Source organism: Geotrypetes seraphini, chromosome 3 (assembly GCF_902459505.1).
Source record: "Geotrypetes seraphini chromosome 3, aGeoSer1.1, whole genome shotgun sequence".
NCBI lineage: Eukaryota > Metazoa > Chordata > Amphibia > Gymnophiona > Dermophiidae > Geotrypetes > Geotrypetes seraphini.
The window spans coordinates 374,565,453-374,592,175 of record NC_047086.1 but is presented as its reverse complement, the minus strand read 5'-3'; the positions used below and the strand labels follow the sequence as shown (position 1 = coordinate 374,592,175).

Below are 26,723 nucleotides of genomic sequence, written 5' to 3'. Positions count from 1 at the left end.
TTTTAATGTATCTTTAATCTATCTTCATTGTAAACCACTTTGAACCTCACGGTATAGCGGTATATAAGAAATCAAATCAAATTAAATCAAATCAAATGATGACTCCACCAATAGGGACTGGTGAGAGAGTTGAAAGTTGTCGAACCCTTTGCGATGGACCGTGCGATACCTGGTGTCCAGTTTACTCGGGACAGCAGGGATGGAGTAAGGTGTCTCGAGGCATCGAGCGAAGGTCTGGTCCAGAAGCTTGTACAACGGAAGCTTAAGGCACTCAGCGGGTGGTTGAGGGAGGCGCATAGTCTCCAGATATTCCTTTGAGAATTTGGAACTCGTGTCCAATGGTATGTCCATGTCCTCAGCCATCTGTCGGAAGAATGAGGAGAAGGACAGTTGGTCTGCCGTTGCCTGGCTCCGTGATGGGCTCAATGAGGTCGAGGCTTCCGGTTCCGCTGGGGACAGGGATCGAGATGGTGAGAAGGATCCCATTGTGTCCTCAAGTTCTGGCATTGTGGAGGTGACTAGTCCAGGTATGCCTGTTTCCGCCGAGGCGAGGCATGCCTGGATGAATGCCTCGAGGAATGCCTCGATCGGTGTCGAGAGGTTGGCCTCGATGGACGGGGTGAGGCAAGCTTCGTTGAGGCCCCCAGATAGTGGATGGGGCTGGAAGCGGTTGATCAAAGCTGCCGTAGAGGCTTGAACCCCGTCGGGGTGATCGGTTCCAATGGAGGCATTCGCAAAGACTCTGCTCCTTGCATTGAATGAATTGGCTCCAACGGAGGCACTCGCAAAGACTCTGCTCCTTGCATCGAGTGAATCGGCTCCAAGGGAGGCACTCGCAAAGACTCTGCTCCTTGCATCGAGTGTATCGGTTCCAGAGGTGGCATGGGCAAAGACTCTGCTCCTTGCGATGCATGCATTGTTGCCAGACCAGACACTCGCAGAGACTCTGCTCCCTGTTGAGAGTGTGTTCCCCACTGAGGCACTGGAGGCGGCTCGACCTCGCGGGAGGCCTCCGTGTGCCCAGGCTGGATTTGGGAGAGAAGCTGAGGCCCCATCGTGGTAAAGAGCTCGATGAAGTGCTTCTGTAGCATGGTCTGGAACAAGGCCGGCAAGGATAGATCCGCATCTGAAATGGGACCACCTGCGCGGGCCTCGCGTTCCCTCGGAGCAGCATGTGAATGCTTGGACTTCGAGGCCTTGGGCACTTTCAACACAACTGGGGGAATGGGCTGCTGGGTAACCTGACCTGAGGAGGTTGAGGAAGGTATCGCAGCAGGCGCTGGAGTCTGAGCCGGGACAAACGAGGTGGGCTTGATGAGACTCGGCACCGCAGAAGTGGAAGATTGTGGGGCTGCGGATGATGTCGAAGGTGCGGGTACGTTTGAGGTCGACGGCTCTGTCGAGGACTCCATGAAGAGTGATTCCCACAGGACGCAACGGCGCTTGAAAGCACGTGCGGTGAGTGTGGAGCAAGGCCGGCACGATTTCGGGATGTATTCAGGCCCGAGACACCGAACTCAGTGTCGATGAGGGTCCATTAGCGAAATCGCGCGCTGGCACTTGTCACACTTTTTAAAACCGGTGATAGGCCGGGACATAGGCCAAAAAAGCTCCACCACAAGATCGAAGCCACGGGGCTGCGGCCACGTGGCCTGCCCCGGTCGAACGGTACGAAGAATTTTTTTTTTTTTAAACAATTAAACACGATGAAAATCAGCGATTACGATCAATTAAAATCAAAACTGCGGACTTAGAAGGCACAAGCGAAGGAACTTTGCGCAGAGAGTCGAAGACGGACTTTTCGGCTCCGCAGAAAAGTAAGAACTGAGGAGACACGCCCGGTGCATCAGGCGGGAAGGCACTCGCGCATGCGCGGTGCGGGCAATTCAAAACTTCGAGTTTTCTTCAAAGAAGTGTCCGTCAGGGCTCCGTTGGATCACATCTCCCATTAGTGAGAATACCTGCCTGCTTGTCCTGGGATAATTTACTTTATGAAATAGTTAAACAGCTACCACTGGCTTTCGATGTCTTACCAGAGGCATGACACATTGGGAACTATCCTGGAGGAAACTGCTCAAAAAGATGCTCTTTACCAAATGAGGATAGGTTCAAAATGCATGTAGCATAATGATGAAATTTAAGAAGAAGGAATTTCAGAAAGGATAGAGCAAATAGTACCTCTCCTAACAGCTATCAAGTTGGACAGCACCACAAAAAAAGGTTTATTTAACTTTTTTGTAGCATTTAAATGGATCCCTAATTTTTCCTAGAGTTTCTCACAGTCTCAATTTTGATTTGTCTCATTGCCTCCTAAAATCAGGCTTTTCTCCATTTTGGGAACAGCTCCTGTCATATTCCCCAAAACAGACTGTAATGGAATCTAATGTTGATAAGGTCACATACTTCGATAGGCTAAGATGTTATCCAGTTTCACCATTATGTGGAACTTAGCAGACACGCTTGATAAGACATGGGCATACTATGATATTACACAAAAGATTCCTTTAATTTGCAGACTATACCCCTTTCATAGTAGGAAACATCTGTCTTCCATTTACATAACATCAGCCTTTTTAACTATCGTATTTTCTCTCATATACCGCGCACCCGTGTAAAACACGCACACGGGTATAGTGCGAGGGAACAGAAATTTATGTAATAAAATTTTAATATAGCGCGCACATGCGTATACCACGCATGCTAAAACCTCCTCCCACCTACTCCGAACCGGCATCCTCCCCCCCGTTCACGTCACCCCCCTCCCCCGCGATCCTACATCCCCCCCAGCACCGCAAAGACAACTCTTACCCGATTGGGTAAGATAATCTCGGAGAGAGCGAGACCAGAAGGCTTTGAGCATGCGCAAATGCTCAAAGCCTAGTCCAGCCCGGCACAGGAAGAAGGAGGATCTCTCTCGCACCGCCCAGCCCAGCCCAGCCCAACGAGGGAGGATCTTCGGGCACTGGCACTGGCACATCCTGTGCATTGGTGCTGGTGCCGGTGCCCAATCGGGTAAGAGTTGTCTTTGCGGTGCTGGGAGGGATGTAGGATCGTGGGGGAGGGGGGGGTGACGCGAGCGGGGGGGGGGGGGGATGCCGGTTCGCAGGGGGAATGCCAGATCAGAATGGAAAAAAAAATTTGTACAACGCGCTCACACGTATAACGCGCATGGTTATGCACGATTTGTAAAATCGTGTATAACGCGCGCGTTATATGCATGAAAATACGGTACTCCTTATGCCATCTTTCAATGCATGCCTCTTCCAATTCTAATCACCAACATCGTCTACAATGCAGCATGGAAGCCAAGGACTCTAACTGTACTAAAATAATAAGTAAACCATATTCTCAACTTCAGCAAATATTTGCAGTCTGCCACTATGCTAGAAAATCATGTCAATTAGCAAAGCATATGAACCTTTTAAAACATAGGACAGGTGGGGGAGGGGGAGAAAATGTGAAGACTGAATGGAGGAGAGGACAGTAGAGGAGAGAGAGGGAATTAAAGGAGCTTGTCCCTAATGCAATGCCTATATGGATATAAATAAAAAGAGAAAGAGGAAAAGATGGATGTGGTGATGGATGGAATGACAAAGAGCAGTCAGGTAAAGAGGGTAAGGCAGAAAGAAGAAAGAAAAGGGAAAAATAAATTTAACAATAATATCTAAAGGGGTTTGAGAACATCACACTTCTTAGTATTCCAGCTCAAATCAAAGAGATAAATAAAATATAGAAAATATTAATAAGTAAAAATAAAGTTTCTATTGTTTAAAATCTGAGCTGGTTGCTATGCAACAGCCACGGTATATATTAAATGAATATTCTCAAAAGAATGACCTTGGTAATTTGAATTTTAGATTTAATTATGTATTATTTCAAACCCAAGCTCAAAAGTGAATTAGCTTTCAAATACAGTAGATACATCCCTGCCCCAGAGGACTTACATTTTTTTTTATAACATTTTATTCTCTTGTACAGAAAAATGGGACGGTTATAAAAAAATCAAAATCAAAAAGGAAAAAAATACATTAGGAAAACAAAATTAACTATATATCATTACCACAAAGTTCTTCATTTTGGTGCTTAGAGCATTATATTTAGGAGCAAAGAAATACTAAAAATATTTTGCATGCAGAAATTGTGATAGTACACCACTTGAATACTTTTTAGATTGACAGCACTATCAGAATTATAGGACAGAAACCTGTTAGCCAACTAAAGAATAGTCTTCCCCACAGGCAAGAAACATTGCCAGTTCTTTGAGTCATTGCAATTAGAGAATGATTTGGGATCCCTGTGGGATCTATTTCCATCTCCATCCAGTCTTCACTAGTGCTGCCTGATTCAGGGGAAAAAATTGATCTGATTCAATTTAGCCTTTTGAATTGATTTTTCGATTTGATTCACTTTTTCTGCCTATTAGGGCGTTTATTTTTATTTTTTTTCCAAATGCCCTGTAGGATTTATTTTGTAGCCTCTTCATCCACCCCAGCTCCCTTTGCCCTCTCCAGCCCTATGCCAGCACTGTCGTGTAAACAAAATAAACAAAAAAAACTTTTCATCTCTCTGTAATCATAGCTCACGCTTGCTGTCTAACACCAGCTCTGGCTGGATACACATTTCAAATCTGACATATTGTAATCACAAAATAGAACATAAAATTATTTTTTCTACCTTTTGTTGTCTGGTCATTTTATTATTCAAATTATGTTGGTCCCAGGCTCTGGTTTCTGTTTGTCTTCTGTTAACTCACTTGTCATGGTCTCCTGCCCATTTGACATTTTCTTCTTTCTCCATGCTCACCACTCATCTTCCATCTCTATACCATCCCTTCCAATGCCATATCCAACATTTCTGTTCCTTTACCACTGTCTACCATCTCTTTCTCTCTCTCTGCCTTGTGCCCTGGATCAAACCTCTCTATTCCCCTCCATGCAGCATCTCTTCCTTCCTCCCTTCTATTATCATGTGTACCATTTCTTTCTCCTCATGAACCATCTCCCTGCCTTCTGCCCTATGTCCAATATTTCTCCTTCTCTGTTCTCCATGCATATCTCCCTACCCTCCACCATATGCAGGATATCTCCCTCTCACCACTTTCTACTTCTGTTGTATTTCTCCCTTCCTCTCTTCCACCCCAACTCCACCAATTCTTCCTCTCTCCTTTTCTATCTACCCTCCTGTGCAGCAATAGTCATCCCTCTTTCCCATCCCACTGTGCAGAAGCTTTCCACCCCTCCTATTCCCCTGTGCAGCACCTCCCAACTGAGACCACACCTCCCTTCAGGCCTCCTAAACTAGCAGCAGCAGCAGTGACAGAGACCAGCTTTACAAAGCAGGCTTCTCATCCACCAGGGCTTCCCTCTGCCATATTAGTGATGTTATCAGTGTTGCAGCGGAGGGAAGGTCCCGGAAGGGTAGGCCAGGAGAAGCCTGTTCACTATGCTGTGTCTGCCAAGCCAGTTAGCGCCACCGCTGCTGCTACTTAAGAGGCCCAGAGGTATGCCTGGAGTCAGGACTCACAATCAGTGAGTCCGATTTTTTTTTTTTAAAAAGTGAATCAATTTCGAATCGAATCACCGAAGTGAATTAGTGAATCGATTTGAACTGGCGAATGGGGCAGCACTAGTCCCCATGAGTTCTGTCCCTGCCAGCTCTGTCCTCATCTGCACAAGCCTCTAACACTTATGATTTTAACTTATCAGGATGTGTTAAAACTGTGCTATAATCAGTACTGAATTTGTAATCTCACTGGGTATGCCCAGTTTTTTCTTACTGTAATTCACCTAGGACTGCAAAGTTAAAGCAGAATATAAGTCAATAAATGTAATGCAATGTAAAGTGTTTGAAGCTTGTGCAGATGAGGACAGAGACAGGGACAAAACTTGCAGGGATGGGACAGAGATTAAGATCCCCGTGTCATTTGTCCCCGTGTCATTCTCTAGTTGTGATGACTGAAAGAAAACAAACTTACGAGGGAGTGCTGAAAAGTTCTCATCCCAACTAAGAAGGGAATGATGTGGAGCCATGAAATTTACAAGTTATTCCACATATTCACCCCTAAGTTCAACACACTTAACACATCGTGTCTAAAGATTCTGTAACCCTTCCAAAAATACTCCGATGTCTGATCATTGAAATACTGCTCTGCTGTTGCAATCACCTCCAAATCACTCAAAAATGGTCACCTTTTTCAAACTCTTTTTAAGGTTTGGAAACAGAAAATAGTCAGATGGAGCAAGATCTGGTGCATAGGGTGGATAGTCAATGCATTGAAACCCCAATTGCATCAAAACATCCATCGTTTTGTCAACCATGTGAGCAGGTGCATTGTCTTGCAAAAAGAACATGAGGAAGATCAATATTTTCCTTTCAAAGCACGTGAGGATGAACAATGTTTACTGGACTTCGAGTGTTGAGAGGAAGAGGAAGTACGATGATGTCTCAAACTGGATCGATGTCTTGATGGAGAACTGGATCTGCGATGAGATGAACGATGTCTGGGTGTGGAGCATCAATGCCATTTCAGTGAGGCAGTTGCGGTACCCTTGGACCTGATAGCGTTATGCTGAGGCTGGGCCATTATCAAGTGAGTCCATATTGAAGTAAGCAATTTGAATGCATCACACAACTCCATTCGAAAAAGCACATCGAGCTTTTCACAAAATGAAAGCACCAGTACCTCTGGCTTAACTACCGGTACCATCGGAGAGGGTGACCTCGATAAGGATGCACACCTCGATGTTGAGACAAGCTGTAAAGGTGGTCATCACTACCCATACATTTAGGAACCTTCAGGCTATTGACCCTGACACACTCTCTTACCGCTGTCTCATCTCTCCTTTCTACTACTATGTCGAACAAGTCTGCCAATGAAGCTGTCCTCTCCTATAACTCCATTCAAAACCCTTGCCCCTCCCATTTCCTGTCCTGTAAGACATGTCAAACCCCAGTCCTGGTTGACCCACCAAATCCATTACCTGCGCTCCTTTGCCCGAGCTGCTGAATGTCTTTGGCTTACATCCTGCATGCTTGTTGACTTTGTCCATTACAAATTCATGCTGATGTCCTTCCAATTTACCCTCTCACTTGCCAAACAGGACTACTACAACCGTTTAACTAACTCTCTTAGTGCCAACCCTCGACGTCTCTTTGCCACGCTCAACTCTCTACTCAAAGTGCCCCTGCCTCCCATCCCCTCTTCGCTCAACCCCCTGATGATGGCAGAGTTCTTCCGTGACAAGATCCACCTTGAATTCCCAATTGTCTGCTCTATCAACCTCCTTTCGAAAACCCAATGACACTTTCTTCCTTTTCTGAAGTTACAGAAGAGGAAACTGCTCGCCTTCTCTCCTCTTCCAAACCCACCACCTGTTCTTCTGACCAGATTCCTACCTGCCTACTTGGATCCATCGCTCCTGCTGTAATCCTTCCCATTTGTCACATCCTTAACCTTTCACTCTCCACTGCTAAGGTTCCTGATATCTTCAAACATGCTGTAGTTACGTCCCTCCATAAAAAGCCTTCGCTAGACCCTAAGTCCCCCTCCAACTACCGCCCTATCACCCTCCTCCCCTTCCTATCCAAACTACTCAAACATGCTGCTCACAGCCATTGCCTGGACTTCCTTTCTTATCATAATATTTTTGACCCGCTTCAATTGGGCTTTCGGCCTCTCCACTCTACAGAAACTGCTCTTGCTAAAGACTCTAACAACCTGTTCCTAGCCAAATCCAATGGACTCTACTCTATCCTCATTCTTCTCAATCTGTCTGCTGCCTTTGACACTGTTGATCACCGCCTCCTTCTCAACACGTTGTCCTTGCTGGGATTCCAGGGTTCTGCTCCCTCCTGGTTTTCTTCCTATCTCTTTCGTTGTACCTCCGCAGCCGCCATTCTACTGTCTATTGGTGTACAACAAGGTTCTGTCCTGGACCCTCTCCTCTTTTCCCTATATACCCTCTCTCTTGGTACGCTGATCTCCTCTCATGGTTTTCAATATCACCTCTATGCTGATGACTCCCAGATCTACCTCTCCATGCCAGATATCTCTGAGGGAGTTCAGGCCTGAATTTCAGCCTGCCTGTCCGACATTGCCACCATCTCAAACTTAATATGGCTAAAACTGAACTCCTTATCTCCTCCCACAAACCCGCCGCCCCCTCTCGCCATTCTCTATCTCTGTGGATAACACTATTCTCCTCCTCCCTGTCTCATCAGCTCGCAACCTTGGAGTGATCTTTGACGCCTCTCTCTCCTTCTCTGCTCAAATCCAACAGACTGCTAAATCCTGTCGCTTCCTCCTCTATAACATTACCAAAATCTGTCCTCTACTCTCTGAACACACAACAAAAACCCTTGTCCACATTCTCTCATCACCTCACACTTCGACTACAGTGATGTACTTCTCTTGGGCCTCCCCGCACCTGTCTCTCGCCTCTTCAAGCCGTTCAAAATGCTGCTGCGCAACTCATATTCCGTGAGAGCTGTTATTCTCACATTACCCCTCTCCTCAAGTTGCTTCATTGGCTCCCTGTCCATTTCTGAATACAGTTTAAACTCCTCTTGCTGACCTACAAGTGCATTCGCTCTAAAGGCCCCCCCCCCCCATTATCTCTCCTCACTCATCTCCCCCTATGCTCACCCCGTGATCTCCACTCATCAGGCAAGCCCCTCTTATCTGTACCCTTCTCTTCCACTGCCAACTCCAGACTCCGTCCCTTCTTTCTTGTGGTGCCATATGCCTGGAACAAGTTGCCTGAATCAATACGTCGTGCTCCGTCCCTGGCAGTGTGCAAATCCAAGCTAAAGGCCCACTTTTTTGAAACTGTTTTCAACTCTTAACTCCCCCTCACTGCTATCAGATACCTATACCCACTATAATCTCCTCAACCCTGCTGCTGTCAGATACCTATACCCAATATAACCTCCCCAACCCTGAAATGTCCTGTCTAAATTAGATTGTAAGCTCTTCTGAGCAGGGACTGTCTATTGTATGTGAAAATGTACTGCACTGCGTACGCCTTTCAGCGCTATAGAAATAATAAATAGTAGTAGCATTCCCTTTCCGTATAAAAATATTTCCTTAGATTACTCCTTAGCCTATCACCTCTTAATTTCATCCTTAAGCTCTCTCATTCCAAGACTCACCTCATGCACATTTATGCCACATAAGCATTTAAAATCTATCATATCTCCCCTCTCTTGCCTTTCCTCCAACATATAAAGACCTTAATATGTAAGTATATCCCCATACATCTTACAATGAAGAGCACCAACCATTTTAGTAGTCTTGTGTTTATATCTTTTTGAAGGTGCGGTCTCCAGAATTGTACACAATATTATAAATGAGATCTCACCAAAGTCATATACAGGGGTGTCAATACATCCTTTTTTCTACTGGTCTTACCTCTCCCTATGCATTCAAACAAACTTCTAGCTTTCGCCGTCACCTTTTCAACCTGTTTGGCCACCTTAAGATCAACACATACTATTACAACTAAGCCCCGCTCCTCTTTTGTGCACAAAAGTTCTTCACCCCTTAAACTGTACAGTTCCCTCAGGTTTTTTGCAGCCCAAATGCATGAAATTGCATTTTTTAGCATTAAAACTTAGCTGCCAAATTTCAGACCATTCTTCAAGCTTTGCTAGGTCCTTCCTTATGTTATACACACTATCAGGGGTGTCTACTCTATTGCAGATTTTGGCATCATCCGCAAAGAGGCAAATCTTACCAGACAGACAGCCCATCAGCAATATTACTTACAAAGGCACACCACAGGTAACATCGCTTTCCGAGAGCAATCTCCATTGACTACTACCCTCTGTCATCTTCCATTCAACCAGTTCCTGCCCAAGTCTGTCAGTTCATACTTTGGGGTCCATACCAAGAGCACTAAGTTTATTTATTAGACACCTGTGTAGAACACTGTCAAAAGCTTTGCTAAAATCTAAATACAACACATCTAACACTCTCCCTCTATCCAATCTCTGGTCAACCAGTCAAAGAAGAGGATCAAACACAAACAGGGGAAACAGATGTTTCACTTTATGCAAAAAGATGCACAATATATGGCCTACAATAATATTGAAAAAAAAGAGGCTGGGGGTAATAATACCATACAAACAGAACAAAAAAAACCCCTCCCACCAGAAATATTTAAAACTACCAAACACACCAGCTGCCACAGCAGTGCTGCTTTTATAGCAAAATGAAAGAAAAAGCCTCAGTTATATAGGTGGGGTAACCCTCACCACCATCCATCCATCATAGGCAGAAAAAACTTTTGTTGCTATAATAATAATAATACTTTATTTTTGTATACCGCAGTACCATAACAGTTCAGAGCGGTTAACAGAGTAAGAGACTGTACATAGACAGCGATGTTACAAACAAGACAATCAGCTTAACTTAGCAAGTCGGGAGAAGTCAGGATATCCGGAGGCATGTCGGAGATACAAGGCAGGGTTACAAGGCAGGGAGGGAGTCAGAGAAATTTATCAAAGAGATAGTTTTTGATTGATTTCCTTAAAGTTTGGTAGAAATGAGAGTGGTAAGACATTTATTCCATTTGCCTGCTTGGAATGCCAAGGCACCCTCTGCAAAATATACTTATGTTTAGTTGCAAAACAAGAGGAACAACATGTTTCTAATCCGCACACAAAAAAGTGTCCCCCAGATTCCCCCTCCCCCAACACTTCAATGGATGATACAGGAGTCACTCAAGCAAACCACCTAAAAAACTACAAAGAAATAAGGATAAAACCATGAGTTCTACGAGCCAGTGAATAAATATATACTTCCCAGACCAGAAACTGTTTTTCCCATTTAAAAGTGATTTTAGCAAATGTTCCAGAGGCATTAGACCATGAAGACTGTTCTGCCACATCCAAAAGGAGGGAGCTTCATTATTAGTCCACACAGTTAAGATGACTTTCTTGCACAATAGCCCAACCTTTCTTAGGAGAAGGTAGTAGCCTAAAGCGAAATATTTTCCATATATATTAACATAGCAAACCAAAAGTTTTAATCTTAGGACAAGCTCAAAAGGCATTCGGAAAAGAATTAGTGCCTTGAGAGAGCACTTAGGGCAGATGGAGCTATCAAAATGGAGAAATTCCAAATTTCTATTAGAAAACAAATTGAGTAAAGCAAAACAGCTACTTAAAATGGAACAATCTCAAATCCAAGAAAACACTAACCAGCAAGCCAGCACTTCAATCCTCATGGTTTTGTAAGGCAAATTTAAACAAACACTTCACCAGTAATGCCAAAACTGGGAATAGGGGTGGAGGTGGGGGAGAGAAGAATGTCAGACCAAGACAAATCACAGAGTGGTAGCAAATGGATTATGAACAGATCTGCTACCAGGAATTCTTTCAGAACAATTCTGCTATTTTTTCACTTCACAGAATTTTTTTTTTTAAGCAATGCTTTTTATTTTACTAGATTTCCTTAATCAAATATTTCAAGTTTATTTAGATCTTGATATACTGCTTATGAGCAAACTTTCTAAGCAATTTACAATTCAATAAAAGATAGAAAAGAAATAAAAATTCTGATAGTAAAGAGCCATTACTAAAGTAAGAATAAGATTAACACTGGCTTTTACAAAGCTGCAGTAGAGGTTTCTACTGCGGGCCAGTGAGGTAAATGCTCTGACGCTCATAGAATTTCTGTAAGCTGTTATTCCTGGAGGAATTCTGTGCAAAAAAATTAAAACTTTTGCACACATCTTAATATTTACCAAAATGAAGTATAACCATTGTATCTGAGTAGCAATTAAACTTCTAAACTAAAAAGCTGTCACTTAAAGAGGCAAGATTTAAAAGTTTTTGTACAGATTTTCCCCAGATCAGTTAATTGTATATCATGGTTAGAGCTTCTGGCTTTCAGCAATTTATATTTCACAATCCACTGTGTCCAAGAGGAGCTCTGAGCAGCAGGTACTGCCAACTTGTGTTCATAGTTGTTGCTACATATATGTCAGCAACTGGAAAAAAAAAAAATTCATTGCTTTCCCAACAGGAAGTAGAACCCATAGAGTGCCAATGGGTACGTGCAGGACTTTGCACTTTAGGATAGTTGTGTACGAACTCTTCACTGGTGCCCTTTGAATTCTTGAAAGATGAATATGGCCTACGGGCTAGAGACTTTTATTCCTATACTCAGCTACATACTTACATTAAAAAAAAAGGCATTTGAGGATCTCAATTTAGCAGAAATACTTGTTAAAACAGGCATTGTGCTCGGATATGGGTAGGAGAGGTATTTCAAGGCTATATAAAGCATTGCTGGCAAGGGAGGCCCCTGTGGATCTGTATCAAAACTAATGGAAATAGTTGCTTGGGAGGGAATACCATCCAAGGCAATGGGAGCTCATTTACAAGAGCTTGTTTAAGGAACATTCTCTGTGAATATACTTGAAAATGGTTATAAAATATACTATATGTGGTATTATATCTCATCTAGGATACGCTACTATGGGATGACAGCAGGATTTTGTTGGTGACAGAGCAATTTTCAGCATATCTGGTGGTCCTGTCCTATTGTTCGACCCTACTGGCAGAAAGCAGGGCAACTGTTGGTACAAATTACAGGCTGCCATTGCCGCTTGTTGATAGAATGCGCTCATTCCAGGAATTAAGTCAGCTGAGCACAAATTTGCAACATTTCTATTTGTGGCAGCACATTTAGCCATAGCCACCTTTTGGAAACAGAAAATGATGCCTAATATACTTTGGGTCCAAAATAAGTTACACTACTTAAACCTTATGTTTAAATTAACTGCCTTACACAATAACAATATGGGAACATACCATAAAATCTGGGACAAGTATATAACGTGGAAAGAGACCACTGGGTCTCGGTCCATCCAGTAAACTGACTGAGGATCCCAGGTTGCAAAGAAGTTCTCCATACAAGATATGAGAGTGTATATAAATCAGCATCCTGCATTAATAAGGGGGTGGAAGTAGAGTCTAGGGACATGGGGGAAGGGAGGGAAAAAAATGAAAAATAAGGTACCGAAGGAAAGCTTAAAGGAGACAAATAGCCATATAACAGGTTGAAGATTGTTCTATGTGTAGAATTGTATAATTTCAGACAGATATTGTTACAGATTTTTTCATTGTACCTCTTAAAGATACAGTATATTAGGGGGAAAATTCATTGCTACCTGCAGTTTCTCTTGGGCTCACAGATTGTCAAATGAATACATATAATCCAGAAACCTGTAAGATTGTAGATCACTTCTCACACAATATATATATATATATAGATTAGGTTTTTACCTTGTTATTATCTTTTCAGTAGATAGGAATGGTATGCTGAACCTTAGGGTACTCTGTCCATTCTTGCAAGAATACTACAGAAAGATCACAGGTTTGAAATCTCCTCCTTCTTCCATGAGTCTGCTAACCCCTTCAGTTCGTTCCAAAGCATGCAAGAGTTCAAGAGCAAAAGAAAGGAGGAGGGGGAACATGGGAAACTCCCCAAAACCAAGGTTCTGATCTGCTCATATAACAATCAATAATGAAACTGTATAAATGAACGAACATTGCCACTGAACAGTAAAACACATCAAATAAAATCAACGGTTTGCATATCAGTGGAGCACAATTATCTCTTAGATTCTATTTACAAACTGATTCTGAACCCAAAGTCCAATTGGCAGAGAAATCTATGGAGAGAAACATGAAGCATAAGGCAGGAACAGGCACATAAGAAATTATCGGGCAGGGGGTTCAGCATACCATTCTGTCTACCGAAAAAGATATTAACAAGGTTAAGAACCTAATCTCTTTTTCCAATGCAATAGAAATGGCATGTTGAACCTTAACGACATACCTAAGCAGTCCCCAAAGTCCCAAGAGGGAGAGATAAGCCTGCTTTCAGTACTGAGAATCCAAAAGTGAAATCCTCTCACACTGCCATATCCACCCTATAGAATTTAGTGAAAGTGTGTAGGGAAGACCATGTCACAGATCTATATATCTCTTCCAGAGGTATCGTCCTCATTTCTGTCCAAGAGGCTACTCCTCTGGTCAAATATACTTTCAATGACACCAGTTGTTGTTTGGCGCAATGTAGGTGGAGGAGAACGCTGTCTGAATCCACTGGGGAATGGTGACCTTGGAGTCTGGTCTGCCTCGGGTTGACTATATGGTGAAGATAAAGAGATAGTCCGATAGACGAAACTCATTAGTCACTTTGCAGAGTTCTCTTGCATTACCTGGTATGTCCAACAGCTTTAAAGCTTTGTCTTTCTTCTTAGAACCCATAGGTTGAAAGGCTGGTAGCCTGACTTCCTGGTTAATGTGAAATGCTGAAACAACCTTTGGCAAAAACGAAGGTACTGTAAGCAAGGTCATTTCCATTTCCATGATACTCAGAAATGGTTCCCTGCTTGACAAAGCTTGCAATTCTGAGACCATTCTGGCTTCCTCCAAAGGCTTAAAATGGGGCCCTCTGAAGACCCTCTAATACGATGCTGAGATTCCAGGAAGTAAGGGATCTTGGATCGGTGGCCTGAGCCTCAGAGCTCCTTTGAATAATCTAATAAACTCTGGGTGAACAGCCAGGGAGACTCGCTTCTCTCGGCTTCTAAAATAAGCCAGGCCTGCCATCTGCACCTTAAGGGACACCATTGCTAATCCCTTGTCCACGCCCTCCTGAAGGAAGGGCAGTACCAATGATACCGAGGCTTTGTTGGACTCCAGCTTCTCCTATTATACCAGCGCTAAAAAGTATCTCATGTCTTCGCATATGCAGAAAGAGTGGATGGTTTCTTGGTCTTAAGTAGAGTGGTAATGATCACGTCCGAATATCCTTTCTTAGCTAGTGCTGTGCACTTAAGAGCCATGCTGTCAGACTGAAACAACCCAGATCTCCTAGAGCAATCGGCCCCTGTGTGAGAAAGTCTGGATACACCTGGAGCAAGAGACACATGGCCACTTGTAGACATACTAGATCCACATACCAATGACGTCTAGGCCAATCCAGAGGCCATGAGGATCAACCTCCCTGGGTGAGATGCTATGCGGCGGACTACCCTACTTATCAGGGGCCATTGAGGAAACATATATATCAGTCCGGACTTCGGCCATGGTTGCACCAGGCTGTCCAGCCCTGCACGTCCTGTCTCATATCTTGAGCTGAAAAACTAAGGCTCTTTCTTGTTGAGTGCTGTTGCCATCAGATCGAAAGTCAGACACCTCCAACGTCCAACAATGCCATGGAATACCAACAGGGCCAATAACCACTCTCCTGGGCCAAATGTCTGTGTGCTGAGGTAGTCCACTTGCACATTTTCCATTCCGGCTGTGTGTGCCACTGTGATGGCCAGCAGGTGCTTTTCTGCCCAAGCGAACAGTAGTTTTGCCTCTAGTTGAAAATGATGTGCTTCTGGTGCCTCCCTGCCAGTTGACATAGGCTACTGCTGTGGCATTGTCTGAGAATACTCATACGGCTCTTCCTTCCAGCACCGACTGTAGGTTTCGAAGAGCCAGGCAGTAGACCACTCAAGTTCTAGCCTATTTATTGACCATTTCCGCTGGGATGGTGCCCATTTCCCTTGCACCAGGTGACCACTGCAGTGCACCCCCAGCCAAACAGGCTGGCATCCATTGTCAGTGTGACCCAGGAATCAATGGGTGGAGCCACCAGCTCATGCTGCTGCAGGCTGCCTCCGACCAGGGTACAGGGGCTTGTAGGGAGTCTCTCTGGGGAGACCAATGAGACAACAAACAGCACATTCTGAAGTGAGCACATATGCGCACTACTTCTATGGCAGCTGCCATCAAGCCCAGAACTTGTAGCTAGTGCCACGCAGTAGATGATGACTGCAACAGTATGTTCAAAATTTGCCCCCAAAGTTTCTGCCATGTTGAAGAGAACTCCCAGGTATTCCAATGACTGAGTGGGGACTTAAGGGTTCTTTCAAAAGTTTACAATCCAGCCCAGACTCTGCAAAGTTTGCACAACTGTCACCATTGCTCTTTCTCCCTCTTCTCAAGAGGGGGCTCTGATGAGCCAGTCATCTAGATAAGGATGAACCAGCCAGCCAGCCTACCCTGCGGAGATGAGCTGCTACCACCACATCACCTTGGTGAACATCTGGGTTACCGTTGCCAGACCAAATGGTAGCACTGAGAATTGATAGCAATTCTCTAACATGTAAAATTTCAGGAACTTTCTGTGTGCCAGGAAAATTAGAATGTGAAGATAAGCCTCCATCAAATCTAGAGCACTCAGAAACTCTCATCTGAACCACTGCTCCATCCAAAAACGTGGAACCCTCAGGGCCGCATTGACATGTTTGAGATCCAAAATGGGTCTCCAGTCATTGGAATATTTCTTGGGCACAACAAAGTATATTGAGTATCTGCCCGAGCCCAAGTGTTCTTCCAGAAATGGTTCTATGGCTTGAATATCCAGCAATCTGGTTGGCATGCTAGAGAATCCACGAACCATTTGGATAGATGGTATGCAAATTCCATTTTGTACCATTCTCTGACAATATCCAAGACCCAAAGATCTGTCATTATGTTTTCCCAGGCCTCCAGAAAGTTCAAGAACCAACCCCCAATTTTTTGAAGGGTGGCTGGATGCCTGGCATCATTGCAGTTTCTTGGCTGCCGTTGTGGCCCAGGAACCTGAATTTTGGATTTTCCGGCTTCTGGAATATATCTATCTGGAACCTTGATAGGTTCTCTAAGACGAGCCTCCTGAGACATACTGGCGAAAATGTCGGAACTCCCTGAAAGGAGCATAGCAAACATTTGTTAGGACTCGTGTATCCAGAGGATACAGTCTAATCATGGCATTTTCCCCTTTCAGGGAACCTTCCGGGATCTCCCAGGGCTCCATAACCAAGAGTTTCATGTCTGGGTACCACAGAAAGACATGGGGTGAGATTGGACCCCGCTCCAAAAAGAATACTAAGATGACTGGGGCTGAGCCAGATCAATCTTGAGCTCACAGACCTGTAGGTAGTGTCAGATTATAGGCACCGACTGCAAAAGTAGATTTGAAGACTTGAACAGCCACTGTATGGAGGGATCATCTCCCAGGTCCGTGGCTGAGACTCCAATCTGATTCTCAACATAGGAGGCTGAATCTCCCATCAGGGAGGCCTCACTTTGAGATGGTAAGTGGGATCAAGACTGAACTTTCATCCCCTGAATCCCTGACTGACAAATCAGAGTCGGAGAGGAGCTCCATTCCCATAAAAGAAGTGCTTTGCTTGGCAGAGCATATTGATGAACTCTGGGGTAAAGACCTTCGTAGGCAACTCTCCTTCCCCTTTAAAAGGGAGGAGATGCAGCTTTGGCTGTGGAGCTTCTATGCCAGTTTGGCGCATTGTGCCGCTGTTCCAGGACTCTTGAGGAAATTTTTTGTTCCTCTAACAGGCTCAAAATCCATGTGCCATGCCCTAGAGGCCGCATGGGAGCTAAACTTGAAGTTCCCATCTCCCCGCTTCACAGAAATTGGCATGTGGTGCAAAGGCACTCTGCCACCCATCCTTTACAAACAAGGCATGATACAGTGGTATTAGAGAACTCCATCTCTGGCACTTTGGAAGCAAAATGAGGCATTTTGAAGAAGTTTAACAACTTAGAGAAAAAAATGAGAAAATCCAAGATGGCCATGGCCGGTGAATTTTAGTAATAAAAAACAGTTTAAAATCACTTCAGGGCTGACCAAAAACCTTAAAAAAATGATTTTAAGCGAGCAGGACCAAGGCCCTAGCTGTAGAAACAATTAAAAAACAGCTTTTGAAGATGTCCTGATTTTTCCCACAGCCTAACTCACAGACCATGTGCTGGGGAAATGGTGCTGCTGCTGCCTGCTTCAGCTCCTCTCAGGTGTAGCTGTTCTAGGAGAGACCCTCTACTCCCAGTCACTCAGCCACTTTGCTGGGCTCTTTGGCCTGCCGGTTGGACCTCCACAGACTAGCCCTCAAACCCCCCAGACAACTCACAGAAAAGGGAAGGGGGGAGACAAAACACAGCCAGCACCATGAGCACCCTGAAGGAACCCTAACCCTAAACAGCCTGCACTCCAGTCCCTGACCAAGTCAAAGGTGCAAGCAAACACCAATGGAAAGGACTCTGAGCTCCACCAATCTTCAGCAGGCTGGCTGAAACAGGTCTCTGAAAGATACTTCTGCCAGCTGCAGATTTAAAATCTGCTCTTCTACACGCAGTCAGAGTATACCCTTATCAAGAGGGATCTCTGATTTCACAAAAAAAGATCATGACTAGAGCGAAAAATTGCAAAAGAAAAAAAGAAAGAAACCGAGCAGATCAAAAGACACTTTCCATGCTCGCATACAGAAAGAAACTGAAGTGGCAACAGACTCCAGGAAGAAGGAAGAGGTTTCAAAATCTGCAATTTCTGCAGTATGCTTGTGAGAATGGACAAAGTACCCTAAGGTTCAGCATATCATTCATATGTACTGGAAATATACCACTGTATATATACTGTGTATATATGCATGTATGTATGTATATTATATATATATATATACATATATATTACACATATATACATACACACCGTATAAACACAAATATAAACTGATCCGAATATAAACTGAGGTAACATTTTTCCCCAAAAAAGAGGGGAAAAAGGTTGATTTGAATATAACCAAGGATTCATAGCCAAGTATGGTAATGTTCTCTCTCCTTTCTCCACCAACACCAATAATCTTACCTTCCCTGAGATGTCCTGTCCTGGCTGGTCCCAGCCTGACAGTCCCAGCCCCAGTGTGACAGGCCTAGTCCAGGCTCCAGACCCAGCCTGGCAATTCCAGACCAAGTCCTAGCCATTGCACGCCTTAAGCCCTGGTGGTCCAGTGGTGAGCTAGGACTGGAGCGATCCATCCTGTGTACTGTCCCAGCTGGCTCTAATGCACCCAGCCTCCCTCCTGCCCCCATGGACACATCCACCTTTGATGCCCTGGTGGTCCAGAGGTAAACCAGGCAAGAGTGATGGTCCTACGCTCTCTGTATGGGTTCCCAGCAAGTTTGCATGGGGTAGGAGCAAGCAGAGCCCATTGGAAAAGGATGCATCACACCTGTCCTTTCTCACTGCTGAACCACCAGGGCTTAAGGCAGGCCAATGGGAGGCCTGCAGTCAGTCTAGGAGGAGGCAGGGTAGTGCAGAGAAGGGAACAAGGTGAATATAAACCAAGACCACAGTGTTTGGCCCAATAAGGGTGTGTTGTTTGTGTGTACACATATACTGGCCGCCTCCAACAATGCATCTCTCTTCAGATCACCCTCCTTCCAACTCTCTCTCCTACCCCAACTCATCCCTTCAACAATCTATCAGCTCATCCTCCCTCCTGCATTCAGTTTCCTCCTTTAGTTCTTCTTCACCCCATACCATATGCCCCTTACCCAGTCTCATCTTTTCTTCCGCACATCACCCTACCTTCTATTGTCCCCACATGCATGCATCCCCTACCTTTGTCTCTCCTAGCTCATCTCTCCTTCCACACATCCCCTTATCCTGTTGTCCCTAGCTTTTCCCCCCTCCACACACATCCACACTTAAACCTCTATTTTCCCATACACAGTCTCATCTGCCATCCTTTATCTCCCTTTCAGTATATCCCCTTCTCTGTTGTTCCCAGCTCTCCCCCACTCCTTATCTCTTCCAGCCTCTCTCTATTTCCATACCTGTTGTACTTATCTAGTGCTCCCTTCTCCCATTTTTCCTTTGCTTCTTGTTCTCTCAATTAGAGCTGTACCAAATAGCATGTTTTATTATTCAGCTGAACATGAATACCAATAATGGGCACTGAGCGTTAACATAAATAATAACATAAGCAATGTGAAATCAGAACTCAAACATTTCAATAGGATTTAGCACAGTAGATAATTAATATTCAGTTTTAAATTGCTAATCATCCAAATACAAATAATGTATTTGGAGCACTATTAGGAACCAAATGAAATTGAATTATGAATATTCGGTATAGCCCTATTCCCAATACCTACCTTCCTTCCTCATCTTCTGTCCCTGACTAGCACTATCATTGGACAGGCTCTCACTGGTTCAAACGCAGCTGCGGGACTCTTCCAGAACGCAATCAATGTGATCCTCAAATGATCCTCAAAAAACTGAATTGTCCTCAAGTCTACTGAGAACAGCACAGGACTTTCTGCACCATGCTGACTGCAAGCTGGAAGAGTCATGTGGCTTTTGCAACTGCTGTGTTTGAATCAAATAGAAACATGATGACAGATAAAGGCCAAATGGCTCATCCAATCTGCCCATCTACAATAACCATTGTCTTTTCCTCTCTTCAAGAGATCCCAAGTGCCTATCCCATGCTTTCTTGAATTCAGACACAGTCAATCACCTTCCTTCCTCAATGCAAATTCTACATGGGACAAGATAAATTCTGCGCAAATTATGCAATTCCCCCAGTAGTAATTCTTGTAATACAAAATAACATTTTCAGTGTGCTACATCTTCCTGTTGATTTTAAGAGGCCGAAAGACATACTCAAGAAACACAGTTTATCAAATTTTTAAAAAAGCAAAGGACTTACGGTCGACAAGTTTTCACAAGCGTTTTCAGAACATTTTCTACAGAGCTAAAAAAAAAAAAAAAAATGGGGGAAAAATGAGTTACTTTAATAAAACAGCAATTAAGACACTTCAATGTTCAAAGATGACACTGATGCAATTATATACCACATGTGTACATGCTTTCTATGCCTTCAGTTCTGAACAGTCCTAATCATATGCACCATTCCTAACAGCGCCAGAGTTCTGAGCACCTACTTATCAGTATACATGGTTGAGGACCAATGAAACACCAAAGCCAATTTCCACCTAGTTTAAAATTTAGCAAATATAAGAGATAAAGAACTTCTTAAGTGCAGTAACTGAACAATTGCCAATAAATTAGACAGTAGCATTTCACTGTTCTGCACAATTCTAAAAGCAAACCAACAGAGTTTATAAGAAACTTTGTATAGATGCATTACAAGATACAAAAGGAAATTAACAATGTATTCCCTAAGGTTTTAATAACATGAATCAACATATACAAGAACATCCAAAGTCTCGAATTAGAAGTCAAAATCATAACAATATAAGTTATTAACACAAGTACATAAAGCCGTTCAAAGGTTTCATTAGAATTTACAGCACAAAAGAGGAGAGAGTCTTTTGTTACATACTAGCAATTTCTTCCCTTCCTGGCAGCTACAAGTAATTGCATGGAATTTCTTAACTGTATAAACTGTCATTGTTGTTTTTTATGCTTGACATGAAAAAGTACACCTGTCCAATATTTTAAAAGTTCTATAGTTATTAAATATAAAATGAAACAAAGACTTTTGAATGCCAAAGCACTGCTTGCCCTGGATCGATAGCATGGAATGTTGCTACTCTTTCAGTTTTTGCCTGGATTGGCCACCAGGTGGACAGACTACTACATTGGTCTGATCCAGTAAGGCTATTCTTATGTTCTTATTTTAAATAAGAAAGAGCACTGTTTTAAGGCATCAAGTATAGCCAAGCAAAAGGGTGAGCAACCTGTGGCCCCATGGGAAGTATACACAGAAAACGTGTCATTAACCAGAGTATTGGCGATTTTAAATATTGTATTTTGCACATATTTTCAGAACAGACATTCTAGCAGTTTGTCTCTATGGCTTTAGCTAAATTTTTACTTATTTATCACAGAAGGTCTATGAACTTCTGGTTGCGACATTACCTAATGCTGCAGCCCACTAAGAAAAGTACCGACATTCATGGAGCTCTCTGAATAAAGGGGTGTCAGGTCAAAAGCGCGCCAGGATAAAGGCGCGCCCAGACAATTGAGCGCAGTGCGGAGGGGTGTGCCGCTCAAAATTACTGTTTTTAGGGCTCCAACGGGGGGGGGCATGGGGGGAGAACTCCCCCACTTTACTTAATAGACATCGCGCCGCGTTGTGGGGGGTTTGGGGGGTTGTAACCTCCCACATTTTCACTTTTTCCCTGTTTTTAGGGGAAAAGTTAAGTTTACAGTAAAATGTGGAGCGTTACAACCCCCCAAACCCCCCATAACGCATGCTAAAACCTCCTCCCGCCTACTCCGAACCGGCATGATGCACCGGGACTTGGCCTAAGGCCGCAGTTCGTGTCGGAGGAGACCTAGAGCAGATGGGACTGAGCACCCCTCCTGATCCCAATGTTTTTAAAGGTACGGGGAAGGGGAGGGCCCAGCCAGCCAAAGGTACGGGGAGGGAGGTGGGCCCAGCCAGGCCAGGTTTGAGATGGCAGGAGAAGTTGGCATCCCTCCTGCCTTTTGTTCTTCTGCGGTGCCACATTTTGGGGTGGACCTTTTGGGGGGTTTGGGGAGGGAAGAAGCACTTGGGGGGGGGGGCTTTTTTATTTTAATTTTTTTTTTTTAATCGAGCAGTTATTTTGCGTGTGTAATACACGCAAAATATCTTCCTGATTAAAAAAAAATTTTTAAAGCTGGCAGAACCCTGACAGCACTGACAGGAGGAGGCTGCAAACTTGATAGTGAATCAATCATTGTTTTAAAATCGGCCAGGAACTCCATTCTGTGGGTGGGTGGACGGGATTTGGTTGTCTTGTTTGCTATGTGCTGAGCGGCATAAGAACACAGCTTGCTCAGCATACTCTTTTCTTGCTGGATTTGGGTTATGGGTTGGGTTTCATGGTGAGGGTTCGAGTTGGGGTGGGGGTTTGGGCTTAGGAGTGGGGGGGGATTGGGGGGATTCTTTGGGGGGGGGGAAATTGTTTGGTTGTACATTTGGTGATCTCGGCCTTGTTGTGCTGTTGTGCTGTATTGTGTAGTTACTGATAGTGCACCAATAAAACATGATTTATACTAAAATCGGCCAGGAATCAGCCAACAGCGATTGACTCACTATCCTTTAGTGAATCTAGCCCTTAGTGTTTACTTTTCTAAAAGCTATGAAGAATTGATTTTGTTTATCTGTTCCAGACTACTCAGAAATGTATAGACCTCTATCGTATCTCCCCATCAGCCATCTCTACCTTCCCTAGCTTTCCCTCATATAAAAGTCATCCCATCCTCTTAATCATTTTGGGCACCTTTAAAAACATAAGAATTGCCACTGCTGGGTCAGACCAGTGGTCCATCGTACCCAGCAGTCCGCTCCCGCGGCGGCCCCTAGGTCAAGGACCTGAGCCCTAACTGAGTCTAGCCTTACCTGCGTAAGTACTGGTCTAGCAGGAACTTTTCTAACTTTGTCTTGAATCCCTGGAGGGTGTTTTCCCCTATAACAGCCTCCGGAAGAGCATTCCAGTTTTCCACCACTCTCTGGGTGAAAAAGAACTTCCTTTTCAAATTCAGCTAAATCTTTTTTAAATGATGCAAACAGAACTGCTTTCCAATTTAGAGAGTGGTTTCATCTTTCTTCAACAAAAAGAGAACCTCCAAAGACATCATACAGTACAAGAATGTGATACATCTGGATCCTTTGGGTAGTGGTATAAATATGAAATAGGGTTATTCCAGATTCAATTTTGGAACATGTCTCCAGTCAACCATCTCAGAGTTCCATGAAATTTTATGTATGAGTAGTCTAAGGTCTTAAACTAAGCTGTGCAAAATATTAGACTCAGATATGCATTTGTTCCCAAAAAGAGCATCCGATATGAGGAGGTACTCTGGTTCCGGTCGCGCACTGGCAAAAATAGCTACTTTCAGTTATCCACAATACATAAACCAAAACTGGTAGAAAGCTCAAATTTGACTTATATATACAGTTTTTGATGCTGAATTCACATATAGTTTGGAATTACCCAAATTAGATTACTTTTTCCATTATTGAACAGTAAAATGGGCCCAAAAAATTCAATGCACAAAACAAGGTTCATACTTTGGTGATCAATAACTTTGAAAATATTTTCTCGAATGCCTCATAACTTTACAAGTATATTAACAATGCTGGTTTCTGTGCATCCTCACCCACGCAGTAGTAACAACTCAGCTTCGCTTTTTGTTATTAATGTACGAGTATTTATATCAGGATCTTTAGGGACCCCTGAGGAAGACAGCATTGTCAAAACACGGACCGTGTTGGGTCCATAGCTCCCAACATTTTGGGTCCTAGATATATTTTATGTGGATTTTTAGATTGTACTTTGAAATAAAGCCTACATCCTGAACATCACTATCTTCACAGAGTATTTTGTTTTCGCTAGATCTGCATTTTCTGTTGAATTAAGGGTCAATTTTTTGCTTGTGTTCCTGTCTAGCAAGTGTTCCTACAAAAATGTGACATGGTAAAAATGCCCTCGTGAAGCTATGCTTTAATTTTGCCTTGTTTTCAAAGCAATCTCCATATAGGCCATCTTACGTTTTTTTCTTTTTTATACCACGAAAAACAGCATCTTTCCTTATACAAAGGACAATAGTCGCAGACCTTCTCTGGCCTGTAAAACTGCTTGGAACACAAGCCTGTTCTGTGATGCACTGCACACTGTGAATATATGTTGTTTAACTATTACAAGTTCTCATCATCCTTGCATTAGTCCATGGTGACTATGCCACTGCCAGTTCAATGAACTGGTAATCCCACTGCCTAGGAGTCAAGCCTGATAGCCACGGGTCAGGAATCAGTATTCACCAAATGATACAGAAGGTGAACTGAATCATCATCTCCCCAAAAGGATCTTTAATGTGGGGTCCTAAGCCCCACTGGCATAGTAAGGGGGGTGCGGGTGGGGCGATCCGCCCCGGACGTGGTCTTTGTAAAGGGTGCAGACACCCGTCCTCCTCTCTACCTCCCACTGCCACACACATGCACCCCTTCCCTCGTATCTCTTTAATTCTTCCTGTACACGCAGCATTACCAACTTGCTGCCCATGTCCGTGTCGCCTCATTCTGACGTCTTTTCCGGGCCCCGGGCCTAGGAAGTGATGTCAGAGGGATAGCTGACACGACGTGGGCAACAACTTCGTACTGCTGCTCTCACCTGGAAAATTAAAAGGTACAGTGGAAGGGGGAGTTGGGAAGGAGCAGAGGGAGGGGCACCTCTGCCCCAGGCACCACTTACCCTTGCTATGCCACTGTTAAGCCCAGTGGGTTCTTGCCAGTATTTCTTAAGCCAGTAAATGTGGCTATCTTACTCAAGGTTCCCAAGCCTCAGATGGTTTTTTTTTATGGTTTCCAAGCCAAATGTATTGATCTCTACAAGCTTTAAAGGTAAATTTATTTGTACATATAAACCTACTTTAATACTTCATTTTAGTTTAAAGTGAATAAAAAGTAGCCACTGCCCCTTTACAGTACCTCTTTCCCCTTACCATCTTTTTTTCCAAACCTTTATAGAAACCTCCAAGACAGTTATTTTACACACACTCAAATTCACCTAGCTTTTCCTTCCAAATTCTGTCCTATATTAAACCAAGCAGCACATAGCCAATTCACAAAGATATTACTGCAGTTAGCTCAGTGCAACATTCTCAAAAAAACACTGGTGTATGTTAACATGTACATTTCAATCCAGAACATTTGCATTAATTCTGCACATTAAAAAAAAAAATCCATGGCAAGTGTTATATTTGGATAAAACCATGCAGTAGATCACATAGCAGAATTAAAATGTATATATATATATATATATATATATTGTCCTTACCACCTATGTAAAACATTAAGTACAATTGTTTTTGTGGAAGACAAGCCTTGTCGGACTGAACTAAATATGAAACAAAAAAAGCATAAAAAATAGTAAAGGAAAAATTATGGCAGTAATTGCAGTATAATAGTAGCAGAATAGTAAATATTTAAAGCTGTGCTCTCTGAGCAAATGCTCAGTTTTGGGCAAATTTAAAGAAGACTTACACTGGACATATATGCCTCAAATTAACCCCCTCCTTTGACAAACCCACACAAGAGGTTTTTAGTGCCGTCAGGCATGCTGAATGCCCTGCGCTGCTCCAATGCTCATAGGAACTCTATGAGTGTCAGAGAAGCACAGTGCATTCAGCGTGCCAGCTGGTGCTAAAAACCTCCTGCACAGTTTTGTAAAAGGGAGGGTAAATAATTCACCCATTTTTAAGTTCTCAAGATTCTAAGAATCAGAAGGAAACTTCTTTACAAATATAACACCACAAAAAAATAATCATAAGATAAATCAACACCAGAGATTTCTGTAAAGCCAGTTTCCCCAACTTAATACAGAGAAAAGACCTCAGTGTTTCCCAGGAAATACCCGGGAAACTTTCCATGGCAAATTTTCAGTTGTCATAGAGAAATACATCCTCGATCTAAGAAAAACTCCGCTTCAAAGACTATAATCACAAAAACTTATTTTCAAATGTAATTGCCATAGAGCAATAGTAAACCAGCACTTATCTTAGGTGATCACTCTGTATCCTCTGATATTGAAAAAAATCTCTGCAGTTGTACTCAGATCCCTAGTGCTGTGTATTTGCAACGCACAGGGGAATGATTTAGATTTCCCAACAGGCCTTGTTTCGCATAATTGCTGCATCAAGGGAATATATTTAAAGAACTACCGCTTCAAAGATTCTCATATAAGAAATCATTTCCCTGTGCGTTGCAAATACACAGCACTAGGGATCTGGGTACAACTGCAGAGATTTTTCCAATATCAGAGGATACAGAGAGATCACCTAAGATTAGTGGTGGTTTCCTATTGCTCTATGGAAATAACATTTGAAAATAGGTTTTTGTGATTATAGTCTT

General features: G+C 43.4%; 1 protein-coding gene across 3 annotated transcripts in view; it reads right to left on the bottom strand.

Moving 5' to 3' along the window:
- PSME4 (proteasome activator subunit 4) overlaps positions 1-26,723 on the bottom strand; it is a 418,332-nt gene that overhangs the window by 324,671 nt on the left and 66,938 nt on the right. Inside the window, exons 4-5 of one of the 3 annotated variants that reach the window (XM_033936116.1) lie at positions 25,651-25,710; positions 20,568-20,612 (exon numbers count right to left, since the gene is read on the bottom strand). In XM_033936116.1, the coding sequence (XP_033792007.1) occupies positions 20,568-20,612; positions 25,651-25,710 (105 nt within the window). Of the gene's footprint in view, positions 1-12,819; positions 12,936-20,567; positions 20,613-25,650; positions 25,711-26,723 lie in introns of those variants that run through there. The other 2 variants (XM_033936117.1, XM_033936118.1) reach the window with 2 other exon arrangements.